Here is a 13,677-nt window from a genome sequence, read left to right as displayed (position 1 = left end):
ACTGTTGGAAAATCATACCCCTTAATGTAGCTCCTTGCCTAAAGTGGTTGCACCCTAAAGGCTGGATTTGGAAAGGATCCGTCTTTATAGGAAGGCTGTTTTGTCAGGCCCAACTACAAGAAACTTGCCTAGTATTGGTAGGAGTTATGAAGTAACTTCGAGTACTTGCCTGCTTGACGGAGTTTTTGCTCTGTTCTTTCTCTGACTCAGGTAGTAACTGTGCCTGTTGAAGCCCCCAGCAGTGCTCCACCCAGAACGGAGGCACTAGCAGGTGTGTAAGGGAGTCATACTTCTACCCTGCTTGATTCATTTCATGCACAGTAACAGAAGAGCCCTCCTGAGATTGCTGTTCTTATCCCAGCCTGTCATCTTCCCAAGGTTGGGTCATGTGGGAGTGTTTTGTCACAGGCTGTCATGGAGGTCAAAGAGGAGGGAACGAAAGCAGAAGTAGATGCTGAGGCCCCAGATGACATGAGGAGGTATGGGCTTGTCTAGCCCTTTCCCTGAAGTGGACAACTTGAGATGAAAGACTTCGAGGTAGCCAAACTGTCTAGGTAGCTGCCCCGTGTACAATATTGGTGATAACTGAGGAAGAGTAGGCATTGTGTTGCTTTTGAGTTTCTACCATCATAGGCCCAAGTCTAGTATTAGAAGCGCCCCCATACCCAACCTGTGTCAGAGACCTAAGCAAAGCCTAAGCACTTCAGCCAAGACCACCAGCCAAGGTGCCACCCCTTTCATGAGCTGCCCCAGATCCCAGTAACTTCATTATCAGAAATGGACCCCACCCCCTACAGTAGTACTTCTGCCTTCTGGACACTGAGAACCCAGCCCCCAGACTCCTGAAGCGTCCCTTCTTTCCATCCAATGGCATGAGTAGTAAGAGGTAGGCATTTGCTTAAGCTACTTATTTATTAAGAATAAATTTACAGCTGCTTAAAGATTTTTTTTTAAGATTTTATTTCTCCTTTTTCTCCCCAAAGCCCCCGGTACACAGTTGTATATTTTTAATTGTCGGCCCTTCTAGTTGTGGCATGTGGGATGCCACCTCAACATGGCCTGATGAGCAGTGCCATGTCTGTGCCCAGGATCCAAACGGGCGAAACCCTGGGCCACCAAAGCAGAGCGCACGAACTTAACCACTCGGCCACGGGGAAGGCCCCTGCTTAAAGGTTTTTAAAGACAATTTTTCTCAACAGAGGCATAACTGAATGATGAAACCAGTTTTTGTTTTGTTTTGTTTTTTTTGCAGGGCTGAGGCTTCAGAGACCTCAGGGACTTCTTTCAGTACTCGCAGAAACCTCCTACATGCTGGTGATGGCACAAAGGGACTGTTTTCTTGCCCTTAGTCTGAATGACTACCAAGAAGGAAGGCAAAGGTAGAGCAGTCGGATCTCTGGCTCCCCCCGTAGCTTCTAACCTCAGACTTTATTTTTAAACGCCTTTCTGAGCCCAAGGTCAAAGCTCACTGGAACAAATGATTTTGAGTCATGAATGAAAAATCTTGCTCTTTCCATAATGAAAAAGAATTAAGAGACGGACAGGTAAGCAAGCACTTCTATTTGGGAAAGAAGATGTTGGTTTGGGATATATCATTAATAAAAAAAATAGTAATAACAATTCCTATTATTGGCAAGAGATAGTTGCCAGATATCGGCAATAGATAGTTGGCAAGAGAATGTGAGGCTTTAGAAATGTTTAGGAAAATGCTCATTATTGTTCTCTTGCTTCTAGTAGAAGAATCTTCTCTTCATCTCTGGGTCAATTGGCTTTCCAAGTGGGTCGTAGAACTTTGGTTTGGATTTGCTCGAGTGGGAGGGGGATGTCAATGAAGATTCTGGCAAGAGATTTGTGTTTCGTCAATTGAGTTGTTTAGCTTACTGACCTTTTCTCTGTCAAATACATGCTTTGCTTTGACCTGATTGTCCTCAGGGCTCTATGTTTAATGAGATGTGTCTTTGTGTGAGCCTGGGAACTGACTCTGCATTCCTTACCTGTCTCACTACCTTGCTCAGAAAGGGTCTTGAGTGGAGCCTGTGGGTTCCAGTGCCCAGAACTGGGACAAAGCCTTTGCTTTGGGAATCCAGGAAGGTTTTGTTCAGTATACTAAGACAGGCGAACTGTTCTTCCAGAGGGAGGTCTTTGGATGCTGGAAGGGTCTGAACTGGAGAGGGAAAGGCACGATGAAATGAGTCCTGAGTACAGACTGCTGCAGGGAGTTGGTCAGCATGGCTAATCACCATAGGAACGTATGAGAACATCATGAGAAAAGATGAGGACAGATTTTGTGCCTAGTACTAATGGGTGTGGGAAATTGAAAAGAAGTGTAAGAGAAGATTCCTGGCTCAAAGCAGCAGAGTCTGAGTGGGGAGATAGGCGTTTTGCAGAGGAACTTGTACTGCATACAGAAGGGCTATAGGACTTACAGAGGCGAGAGACCATTGTAGCCCAGTTGGTAAGGTAGGCCACCTTAAGGAGATGGAACTGATCTCAAAGGGGCCAGAGGACACAGAGCAGGTGGAGGTGGTGTATTCTGAAGGAAAACCACACGGCCCAAGGGATGGAGGCGAGAGGAACTGAAGCCAGTGTGAGAAATAATAGTGCTTAGACATCGTGAGGCCAGTTATGGAGGAGTGAGCTCAGCTGTGGTGTGTTTAGGGATCCATTCTTGCATCCAGGGCATAAAGAAATCAAAGCTGTGTTTAAGAAGTGTTTGTCAGTTGGCAAAAATATGTAGGAGGGATTAGAGTAACGGGATAATCTAGCATTCCAGGGCCTTGACATAAGCGATGATTCCTTTATAGTTATTTTCTTTTAATTGTTATTTTTTCTTTTATTTATTTTAGAGAAAATAGCACATTCACATGGTTGAACCTCCAAAAAGTACAGAGGGTGTACATATAGTGGAAAAAACTGCCTCTCACCCTTGTCCCCCAGCCACCCAGTTTTCCTGCTGGAGGCAAAGTTACTATTTCTTTGGGTATAATTCTGGAAATAGTCTCTGCAGAGACAAGCAAATAGGTTTATGTATTTTTTAAAAATCAAATGTTAAAATAGTGTATACACTATTATATATATATGATATACATAAAATAGTGTATAGTTTGCCCTTTGCTTTTTCACTTAATGTATCATGAAGATTGTTCCATGTTGTCCATAAAGCACTTTCTTATTCTTCTTTATGGCTATATAGCAGCTCATTAAGTAGGTATGCTTTAATTTGTTTAATTAGTCCTTTAGTGGACATTTAGGGTCTTTCTAGCCTTTTGTTATTATAAACAGTGCTTCTGTGAATGACACTGTGTGTCATTTTGTGCATGAATGCAATTGCAGGCTGGTCCACCACATGCCCATCTGGGGGAGTAGTGTGGGATAGGTTGCCGAGAGACCAAAGAAAAGACCCAGAGACAGCGAACAAGACATATGGGTTTAATGGGAGTTACTTACAGGGAAGGTCCAGTGGTGGCCGACTGGACAGAAATGGACACCGCTACGGCTCCCTGAGAGAAGCTTGCTTAAGTAGACAGAGGAACAAAAGCTGTGTGCTTGCCAAGGGGGGTCATCCCTGTATGACCTGCGTTCCAAGGACCAGAGCCCCCCCTAGAGGGCATCTGTGTTCTCTCAGACTGCGAGGGTCTTTGTGCTAACTCTTCCATGAGAAAACAGCTGGGTTGGCCAAGCCCAGGGCTGTTATCATTGTGAGTGCTGGCATGTAGCTCAGACAAGGAGCCTTAAGGACACATGGTTTAAAGAACACATAGGCTAGTGCTGCTACCCAGGCCCAAAATGTGCAAAGCACGTGTGAGTTTATCAGGTATTGTCAAGCTCTAGAAGCGGTAACCATTTATTCTCCAGGGTGTTCTAACACTTGGCACTTGAGCCAACACAGAGTGTTATCATACTTTTTGATCTTTGATAATATGATAAGTGAAAACATTCTCAGACATTTATTTGGCATTTCTCTTATTATGAGTAAGGTTGAACACTTTTTCATATGTTTAAGAATGATTTATATTTCCTTTTGTGTAAGCTGTCCATATCCATGCCAATTTTTCTACTAGGTTGGGGTTTTTTTCCCTTACTGATGCATAGGATTTTTTTTTAACATATTAGGAAAATTAGTCCTGTGTTGATGATATGAGTTGCAAAAAGTTGGTCAAGTGGTTTTGTGAAGCTCTAATAAGGGGAAAATTTGGCTGAGCAGAAAGTCCCGAAGTGAGGAAACCGCCGGCGCTGAACTCTGCTTCCTCAGAGCCCTGAGACCTTTAGCAGAGCCAAGACATCTGTATAAGGTTTTTGAGATAACATTAACTAAACTTTTTGAGGTTTTTCTTAAGACTAGATGAAACAGAAGTTTTCCCTTATAGTATTCCTTGTAGGTGACTTGTCAGGAGTTCATTTTTTGTGTGTGGTATTGGGAGAAGGTGCAACATTTAAGCTGTCATCTTTGAGTGACTGATTTGTGCCTGGGAGGTTGACCCTGGTTTGTCTTACAGGTTGAAAGCATGTGTGCTGGGTGCTCTCCACCATATGACGCAGACAACAGTGCTCCTCTGGCTTTCAGAGGACTTCCTGTACGTATCACCCACACCCCAGTACCTCCTGCCTTACAAACATTTCTTGAATGCTCCTATGTGGTTCCAGGCCCCCGGGATACATGATGGCATAGACCCTGCCCTCCAGGAGCTCATACTCGGGGGAAGGAGGCGTGGGGTGCAGACATGGAAAACAACCACTATCTAATGAGATAATTCCTATAATGAAGCAGAATGTAAAGTCTAGTGGGAATGCCAAAGGCACACCACAGTCTCAACTGAGCTGTGTGAATTTTTGTTTATTTTTCAAGGAGGGCATATACTTGTCCCCATATCATCCAGCTTCTACATCATAGTTGGAGTTTTCCATCTGCCTCTCTTTATGATTGACTTTAATCGACCTACTGAGAAAGACTAGATCCTTCTGGCCTCCCTTTCAAGGACATTCAGTACAGCGGGTGGGACGTGCTGGTGTGGATGGGGGGATGTGCATTCTGCCATTACGCTAAAGGTCAGCTGCCCCTACAGATCTCAGAGTTGAAGAACCACAGCATCCTCCGGGCCCTGACAGCGGAAGCTGATGGATGGGAGCCAGGAGGTAAGGTCCCCATCAGGGCTCTTGGAGCCTGGGTGGGACCCAACTCAGAGCTCCCCATGAATCTACTTTTCACCATTTGACTTTCTCTCACTACTTGTCCTACAGTTTTATAGATTTAGCATTCTTCAAGGAAAATTAGAAACTACCCTGAGTCAGGAGTTGAAAGACCTGAGTTCTGATCTATCCCTGCTAGCCCCCCTAGTGGCTTACCGTGTGCCTTTGGGCAAATCATGAAATCTCTGTGTCTGCAGCAGAAATATTAATACCTCCTTTATCCTCAGAGAGATATTATGATAATGAAACAAGACAGTGTCTGTGAAAAGACTGAAAACATATCTTATTTTATCTACTTTACCTGGTTCTTTCCTATACTATGTTTAAAGCTCATTCCACTTCCTAATTTGTTACACAGAAAGGCACATTCACTAATTAGGAAACACCAGTTCTGGAGTCAGGTATCTCTGGTTTAAACCTTGGCTCTCTTACCCACCACTACATGACCTTGAGCACATTCCTTAACCTTTCCAGCTCTCACTTTCCTCATCTATAAAAGAGGGATTGGGGGCCGGCCCCGTGGCCGAGTGGTTAAGTTCGCGCACTCTGCTTCGGCAGCCCAGGGTTTTTCCAGTTTGGATCCTGGGCACAGACATGGCACCGCTCATCAAGCCATGCTGAGGCAGCGTCACACATAGCACAACGAAGAAGGACTTACAAGTACAATGTACAACTATGTACTGGGGGGCTTTGGAGAGAAGAAGGAAAAAAAAAGAAGATTGGCAACAGATGTTAGCTCAGGTGCCAATCTTAAAAAAAATTTAAAAATGAAACAGGAATTGTATCAGAACCTGTATCATGGGGATTTTATAAGGATTAAATGAGATAGTGTGAAGTGCTTAGCTCACAGAATGTAAGTCATAGTGAGTTCTCGTTGGTATGTATTGTTAACTTTAAATTTTGCAAACTGAAAATGTAATTTCCAGAAATTTGGGGCTTGTTAAAAATATTCTAACAGAAAAATTCTTTGGAGGTTTATGAAGTTTCCTTTCATGGAATTTTGTCTTTACCGTGTCATGACAAACTTAACATTTATTCGTGCCAAAATATTTTATATTTCAGTACAACTGGCATTTATGTGCCAGATGTTTTTAATCATATTAAATAATTACAATTTTTTTCAGATTGCTCTCAGCTAATTTAAATTAATAGGCTGACTAAGGCAGCAATGCTGTTTACTCTCTGAATAAGTGGAAGAGAACCTAAATAAGGGAGGCAGTTGAAAAAAGAAAAAAAAAGAACTGTACTGATGTGAGCTGTGTTTATTATCCTGAAGATCTGTGTTATGCCTCCATTTTCTTCTCTTGGTCAAGGGGAAAATAGTATTTATGTCAGGATCATCTTCAGATGCAGGAGGAGTCTGCCTGGTTCCAAGAGGAAAGGAAAGAGATGCTCTTACGTGGATTGCACGTTTGTCTCCAGTTTTTAGGCACCAGACTGCAATTGCTAGTTGAGACCTTGTGCTTTCTGTTGACTTTCCCTCCGGTCATAGCAAATTCCCAGGCCCTTGCTGGTGAGGTTTCTGCCCCCACTCACAACATTTCATCAAGTTGTATGAGGCTGAGGGTGTGTGGGTGAGATTGACAAGTTGCATGTAATGAGGATCTGAAGGGTGAAGAGTCAAGAAAGCTGGGCATAGGTGAGGCGAGGAGCTCCTCTTCAGTGTCATGATGAGCAGTCACTGTGCTGTCCACTCCACTCCTTTTGTTCAGCCGCTTTGTCCCTCCTTTTAATCTCCCAAGGGTCCAGCATGCTGGAAGTAAGTTTTGTTTTCTTCACCATTCAAGGTCGAATATTCTGTATTCTGTTGAAGTTATCCAGCTTGGAAGTCCTGAGGCTCAGTGTCTGCTACCCCAGACTGGGCTGGCAAGATTGAGTTTCCTAGAGGTCCAGACATTCAGGACCCTGGATGCATCTCACCTGCTACCACTATCCACTGCCCCACTAGACCCAAACCCACCACTGTGTCAGTAATACCAGCTAACATGTATTGAGCACTTACCTTTGGGCCATGTACTCCCCTAAGCAGTTAAGGAGATAGATCATTCTCACAACAGTCCCATGAGTGATTACAGATGGTTAAGGAACTTGGCCAAAGAAATACAGCTGGTAAGCGGTGGAGAGGAAATGTTCCAGCAACGTGGCTCTAGAGGTGGCCTTTCAGCAGCTATCGTCTACTGCTTCCCAGCAACTTGCTCTTTCTCTTTATCTGTTAGTGTTTTGAGGTTTTGGTAGCACTTTATTTAATTTGCAAGTGTACTTTCACGACAGTTAATTGTCATGTGATATCCTCAGCTAAGACTGCAAGGCGGAGAGGAGCAGTCCTAAGCTACTTTTACTACCGGGGCTGCGGGGGATCATGGCTTGGGTATTGAACTGCAGTCTCTCCATCCTTCTCGTTATTTGTGAATGTTCTCTGGCAAAGAGGAAAGCCAACGACAGGACATGCCACTCGCAATTCAGACTAGAGAGTGAACAGCTGTGGTTTGGAGAAAAGGGCTGTGTGGTGGCAATAGAGAACCTATCTTGCTGCTTTTCTTCTGCTTTTTTCCCCTTTTATTGTGCTTTCATTCATTCATCAGATGTTTGTTGAGCACCTTTCATGTGTCAGGCACTGAGCTAGGTTCTGGATTACTTGCCCTCACGTAGCTACCAGTGCAGTGGGAGAGACCGTGACAACATTGTGGGAAGTACTGGGTGTCCGGGTCTCCCAGAGAAGTGGCTCCAAATCCAAACTAGTGAGGTGAAAGAAGGCATCCAGGTGAGGCCGATATCAGAGTCAACTGAAGGATGAGAAGGAGCTACCCCAGCAGGGGTTGGAGGTGAAGGGGAGAGGACCAGGGTGCTGACTGTCAGCAGAGGGAGAGCAGTCTGTGCAAAGGCACCAAAGACTCGGGGCGCTGAGAAACTGCAGGTAGTTTTCTGTGCCCTGGGGCAGAGCTGGAGAGGTAGGAAGGATCCAGATTGTGAAGGTACTAGACACTGGGCTGAAGTGTTTGGGTTTTCTCTTGAGAGTTACGGAGAATCTCTGGAGGGTTTTGAGCAGGGGAGTGATATCAGATCTGCCTTTTTGAAAGCTCCCTCTGGCAGCCATGTGAAGAGGGGATCTGAGGTGACAAGACCCAAGGCAGTCAGGTAGGGTGAGGGCCGTGACAGTGATCCAGACATGCCTAGATCTCAGAGGGTCTCCTTTTCTCACTATTGCAGTTGTGAGTGCAGAGGTGCTCAGAGCCCAAGAAGAATGGGAAGCTGTGGACAACATCCAGCCAGAGACAGGTAACAGCAGGAACGGTGCTGACTCCACAGCCCAGCCACCAGTACAGCACCGTCCACACATGTGGCTAATGTTTCTGTGACCCTGGGATTAGGAGGCAGAATCCCTGGTTGTTCTTATTTTAGCTACGTGATATAGAGTGAAATATCTTTTCCAAATCCAAAGATGATGACATTCTGCCTCTGGAGGAGGTGGGAATGAACGCCATGGGAAAGGGCTGCCATCTACCGAGCCCTGAGAGAAGACAGGGAGACCTTGGTCAGGGTCAGCTTCTGCAGGGTGATGAGGCTGAGCAGATGGGTGGAGGAGGCAGCCAGGGCACCTGCGTAAGGTTGAATAGGTTGTTCACTGCACAAGGAAGTCCCTGGAGATGGGGCTGAAACCATCTGCTGGAAGGCTCTGAGGGCTGTGTAAAAATTGGCTCACGTCCCTTTCTGAGAGGTTTGGAAGGAGCTATAGGAGGGTAGAACTAGGACCCAAATCTACTGAGCCCCACTTAAGCTCCTAGAGAGATGTTATGGTGGACTGTGTCAGTCATCACCTATATTGCTACCTGCTAAGTTAATTCTCGGTGAACCATAACAAAGGATGGAGAGGGGGTCATTCCTATACAGGGTGTGAGAAAGGGGCAAAGTAGAAATTAGGAAAGGCCCCTGTACTAACCTTGGCACCCTCCTACATGGGAACCTACTCTAGTCAGTGGCCTGCCCCCTCACAGAGGAGTGAAATTTAGGGAGCCCCGTGCCGGGCAGATCTGTCCCTGCTCACTGCAGAGGTTAGCCGAGCAAGCCTCTGAACAGCCCAGTCTAAAAAGGGTGTTGGCCCAGCAGATAATGTGAGCTCCTTGAAGGAGGACTGGTTGGAGCCATAGGTGTCTGATGTTTGCAGCTGGAAGTCAGTGCTTGGCTTAGAGGTGACAACCAGCAGGCCCTTGAAACATTTGCTGACAGAATGACTACCTGGAGTGTCTTTCCTTTTTCCACAGGGAGCCAGGCCAGCTCAGACCAGCCTGGGCAGCTAATCTCCTTCAGTGAGGCCCTGCAGCATTTCCAGACCGTGGACCTCTCCTCCTTCAAGGTATGCCAGGAGGGAGGTTTGGGGTTGCAAGCAAAGCACCTTCTTTCCAGGAGCCAGGTTTCTCTCCCACCAGGTTAGGGCACTGGGCAAGCAAGATGGAAGCTTCCAGTTGAGGGCCCTGTCTCACCTAAGAAATCTTGGGACACGGGATCCTGGGTATCCAAATACTGTTGTTTTGTGCAGGGCCCCGGTGGCCTTTCTGGGACTGTGCCCCCAGAGCTCTTATGGCCCTGTCATCCAGGGGTCCGTGTAGCTGCTCCGTGCTCTCCCCCTTAGGGAGGGGGAGGTCTGGAATCAAATGCCAGGTAGTTCCTTGGGGAAGCAAGGCAACCCGACCAGAGAGCTGAGTAATTCACGACCAGTGTAGGAAGATCTCCCGCTCCCTCAAGGAACTGGAAGTTATTTGGGAATTTTAAAAAATATGGGATTGGATAAAGAAGGAACGCTGAGGAAAATAAAAGCTGGCGGGCTTTCTGGGGCATCTTGAGTGACCATGAGTAAGTTTAGAGGAATGCGATTTCAGATCTTCAACCTAAAACCTGGTTCAAAAGAGAGAGGCTGCAAAGACAGGAATTGAGTTGGTTTATAGGAGCCAGAAAGCCAGAAGCTACCACAGTCAGACTGTCTAAGACCTGAGCAGTGAGAAGTCGGCGTGACGTGCTTTAGGAGGGGCTGGATGTGGAAGGGACGGAAGGCTTCAGCTACCCCTCGGAAGTATCTAGTTCCTAAAGGTGGCCCCTGAACTCTGCTCCCCGCTGGCTCTCTCATCCTGGAAGCTGAGAGGACGGCATAATTTATGTCCTTTATGGAGCGAGACAGAGACAGACATAGAAAGGGTAGAAGCGGCCCTGCTGGGAAACCGTGGGTTTCTGTCAGACCACATGGGGCAGTCCCCACCGCGAGCCGCCTCCAGCCTTCTTGGCAGTCAGTGGAATAGGTACTTCTGGAAAAGCTTAAAGGACCAAATGCAGACAACTGGCTGATAACGGCTATGTTTAGGAACGTCTCTTTCTGCTTACAAAGAACCTGGGAGCTGGAGGAGCCTGTCTCCAGAGAGTCAGCAGGTGCTTCTCAGCTTCCGCCCGTTCCGCTGGCCCAGCCAGTGAGTGGGAGGGAGCTACTTTCTGCAAGAACGGCCCCTGTACTGAGCCTGACGGTAAGTTCGTTAAAGCAGGTGAACCCAGCACTCTGCCTATTGCCTGCAACTTCTTCCCCAGAAAAGAATCCAGCCAACTATTCGAAGGACTGGGCTTGCTGCCCTCCGGCACTGCCTCTTCGGGCCTCCAAAGCTCCACCAGGGCCTCCGTGAAGAGAGGGACTTGGTCCTGACCATTGCTCAGTGTGAGTACACAGGTGCGGCCGCAAGGCACGCCCTGCGCATATGGTCACGCAGAGAGCACTGTTTGCCCACCCTGTTGCTGAGGCTAAGCCAGGGGTCTTGCATATACCACACTGTGGGGGAGCGTGAGAGCTGAAGGGTAAAAATGTGGGAGAACAGGGTGTCTTGAGCACAGTCCAGATCTATCTTGGCTGAACTATTCTCTGAGAAGCACTCAGTCCTCCCCTGAGGGGCAATCTGACAGAGAATGGGGGTGTGTTTGGGGGCAGGTGGCCTGGATAGCCAAGACCCAGTGCATGGCAGAGTCCTCCAGACCATCTACAAGAAGCTGACCGGCTCCAGGTTTGACTGTGCCCTCCACGGAGACCACTGGGAAGATCTGGGCTTTCAGGGTAAGAGAGAGGAATGGTTCATCTTCCTTTCCTTGATCCTTGATTCCAGGACTAGAGTGAGAGCCCAGAGTCCTCTTCCTGTCAAGCCAGCGCCATGAGACAGGATATCTGGGGGAAAGCATTCCAGGAAGAGGGTACAGCAAATACAAAGGCCCTGAGGTGGAGCTTGCTTACTCTGTTTGAGAAATAGCAAGGAGTATGGCTGAAGTGGAAAGACAGTGACAGGCCAAAAGTTCACTTGTGGCCTTGCAGGTCCTCGTAAGACATTTGCTCTAAGTGAGATGGAAACCATTGGAGTGATATGATTTGGAGTCTAGTTTTTTCTTTTTCCTCTTTTCTTTTAATATTGATGAAAATTTTGTTTTGTGTTATTTTATTTTTTGAAACAAAATGATTTCACCTGTTTTTGGATTGTGCTACTGTTTTTTCCAAAATCGTATCAAATTACATTTGTATAGAATAGGAAAAGGGGCCGGCTCTGTGGCCAAGTGGTTAAGTTCGCGCGCTCCACTGCGGCGGCCCAGGGTTCGGATCCTGGGCGCGGACATGGCACTGCTCGTCAGGTCACGTTGAGGTGGCATCCCACATCCTACAACTAGAAGGATCTGCAACTAAAATATACAACTGTGTACGGCGGGGGGGGTTGGGAAATAAAGCAGAAAAAAAAAAGAATAGGAAAATATCTTAATTTAAAAAGGAAACTTCAGAGCCAGTTTAGGGATTAAAGTTCAGCACTCTTCCCACTTGGGGGTGGTTCTGGCTTGGGTTCAGTTCCTGGTCGTGGAACCACACCACTCATCTGTCAGTAGCCATGCTGTGGTGGCAGCTCACATGGAAGAACTAGAGGGACTTACAGCTGTGATATACAACTGTGCACTGGGGCTTTGGGGACAAAAAGATTGGTAACAGATCTTAGCTCAAAGAGCAAATCTTTCCCTGCAAAAAAAAAAAAAAAATTGTTTCAAAGTCTTAAATTAGTTCCATTAAAAAAAACCCAGAAACTTTATGAACCCATGATTAATTGGTAGTCTCTTGGTATAGACAAGTTTAAGTCCCTTTACTATCTATAATGTATATTGTTTATCTCATGTATAATATTATTGTCTTAAATCTCTCCTCATTGTACACTGAGAGTCACATCAGTGTTACGGTTTTTTTTTCAGCCATCAAACAATTTAAAAAGCTCAAGAGGAGACACAAAGTCTGTTGTGTTTACCCATATATTTGCTCTTTCCATTGTTCTTTGTTCCTTTCTGATATTCCAGGGTTAGATTCCTTGTCTTAGCATTTCCTTTCTGTTTCAAGAACTTCCTTTAGCCGCTTTCTAAGGCAGGCCTGCTGGTGATAGAAGGTCTTGATTTCCTCTTCACTCCTGGAGGATAATCTCTCTGGATATAGAATTCCAGGTTGACGGTTCTTCTCTTTCAGCACTTGGAAAATGTGCTCCTTCCTTCTGGGCTGCACAGTTTCTCACGAGAAATTTGCTGTCATTTGAATAATTTCTCCCTGATAAGCAAGGAGTTGTTTTTCTGTCTCTGCTTTTAAGATCTTTTTGTTGTTGTTGTCGTTAGTTTGCAGGAGTTTGACTATGATGTGTCTTAGAGTGGATTTCTCTGGGCTTAGCCTATGTGGGGTTTGCACAGCTTCTTGAATCTGTAGGTTTATGTCTTTTGCCAAATTTGGTGAATTTTCAGCCATTATTACTTCAAGTGCTTTTTTCAGCCTCACACTTTCTCCTCTCTTGTGGATTCTGATGACGCAAATGCTGGATCTTTTGTTACTGTTCCACAGGTCCCAGAGGCTCTTTTCCCTTTTTTGGATCTCTGATATAGCTCAGGGATCTCCAAGGTTCTGTTTATTTTGTCTTGTTTTGTTTTTTCCTGTCATTCAACAGATTGGATAATTTCTATTTTTCCATGTTTAAGTTTACTGATTCTTTCCTCTCTTGTCTCTATTCTGCTGTTGAGCCCACCCAGCAAGTTTTTAATTTTAGTTATTTTGTTTTCGGTTCTGAATTTTCTATTTGGCGCTGCCTTATTATGTCTGATATTTCTTTATGGACACATTCTATTTTTTCAAAGTGTATTTGTAATTGCTTATCAAAGGCATTTTTATGATAGCTGCTATAGTAATTTTCTATTGTTGCTGCAATGAATTACCACAGATTTAGTGGCTTAAAACAGCACAAATTTTTTTTACTTTTTGCTGAGAGAGTCGGCACTGAGCTAACATCTGTGCCAGTCTTCTTCTATGTTGTATGTGGGATGCCACCACCACATGGCTTGATGAGTGGCGTATAGGTCCACACCCAGGATCCAAACCCACCAACCATGGGCTGCCAAAGTGGAGCGCACAAACTTAACCCCTAGGCCACCGGCCCAGCCCCACAACATGAATTTATTATCTTC

At 45.8% G+C, this 13,677-nt stretch overlaps 1 protein-coding gene across 6 annotated transcripts in view; it reads left to right on the top strand.

Annotated features, from left to right (window-relative positions):
* Positions 1-13,677, top strand: part of ELMOD3 (ELMO domain containing 3) — a 28,162-nt gene that overhangs the window by 683 nt on the left and 13,802 nt on the right. The window contains exons 2-10 of one of the 6 annotated variants that reach the window (XM_070572267.1): positions 211-271; positions 798-886; positions 1,253-1,379; positions 4,497-4,574; positions 5,064-5,133; positions 8,395-8,463; positions 9,447-9,538; positions 10,756-10,879; positions 11,147-11,269. In XM_070572267.1, the coding sequence (XP_070428368.1) occupies positions 4,506-4,574; positions 5,064-5,133; positions 8,395-8,463; positions 9,447-9,538; positions 10,756-10,879; positions 11,147-11,269 (547 nt within the window). In that variant the 5' untranslated portion in view covers positions 211-271; positions 798-886; positions 1,253-1,379; positions 4,497-4,505. Of the gene's footprint in view, positions 1-210; positions 272-797; positions 887-1,252; positions 1,545-4,496; positions 4,575-5,063; positions 5,134-8,394; positions 8,464-9,446; positions 9,539-10,755; positions 10,880-11,146; positions 11,270-13,677 lie in introns of all 6 variants that reach the window. The other 5 variants (XM_008515958.2, XM_008515957.2, XM_070572266.1 and 2 more) reach the window with 5 other exon arrangements.

The sequence above is a fragment of the Equus przewalskii genome, chromosome 14 (genome assembly GCF_037783145.1).
Source record: "Equus przewalskii isolate Varuska chromosome 14, EquPr2, whole genome shotgun sequence".
Taxonomy (NCBI): Eukaryota; Metazoa; Chordata; class Mammalia; order Perissodactyla; family Equidae; genus Equus; species Equus przewalskii.
The sequence above is the reverse complement of the archived record's forward strand: the minus strand, read 5'-3'. Positions and strand labels throughout refer to the sequence as shown.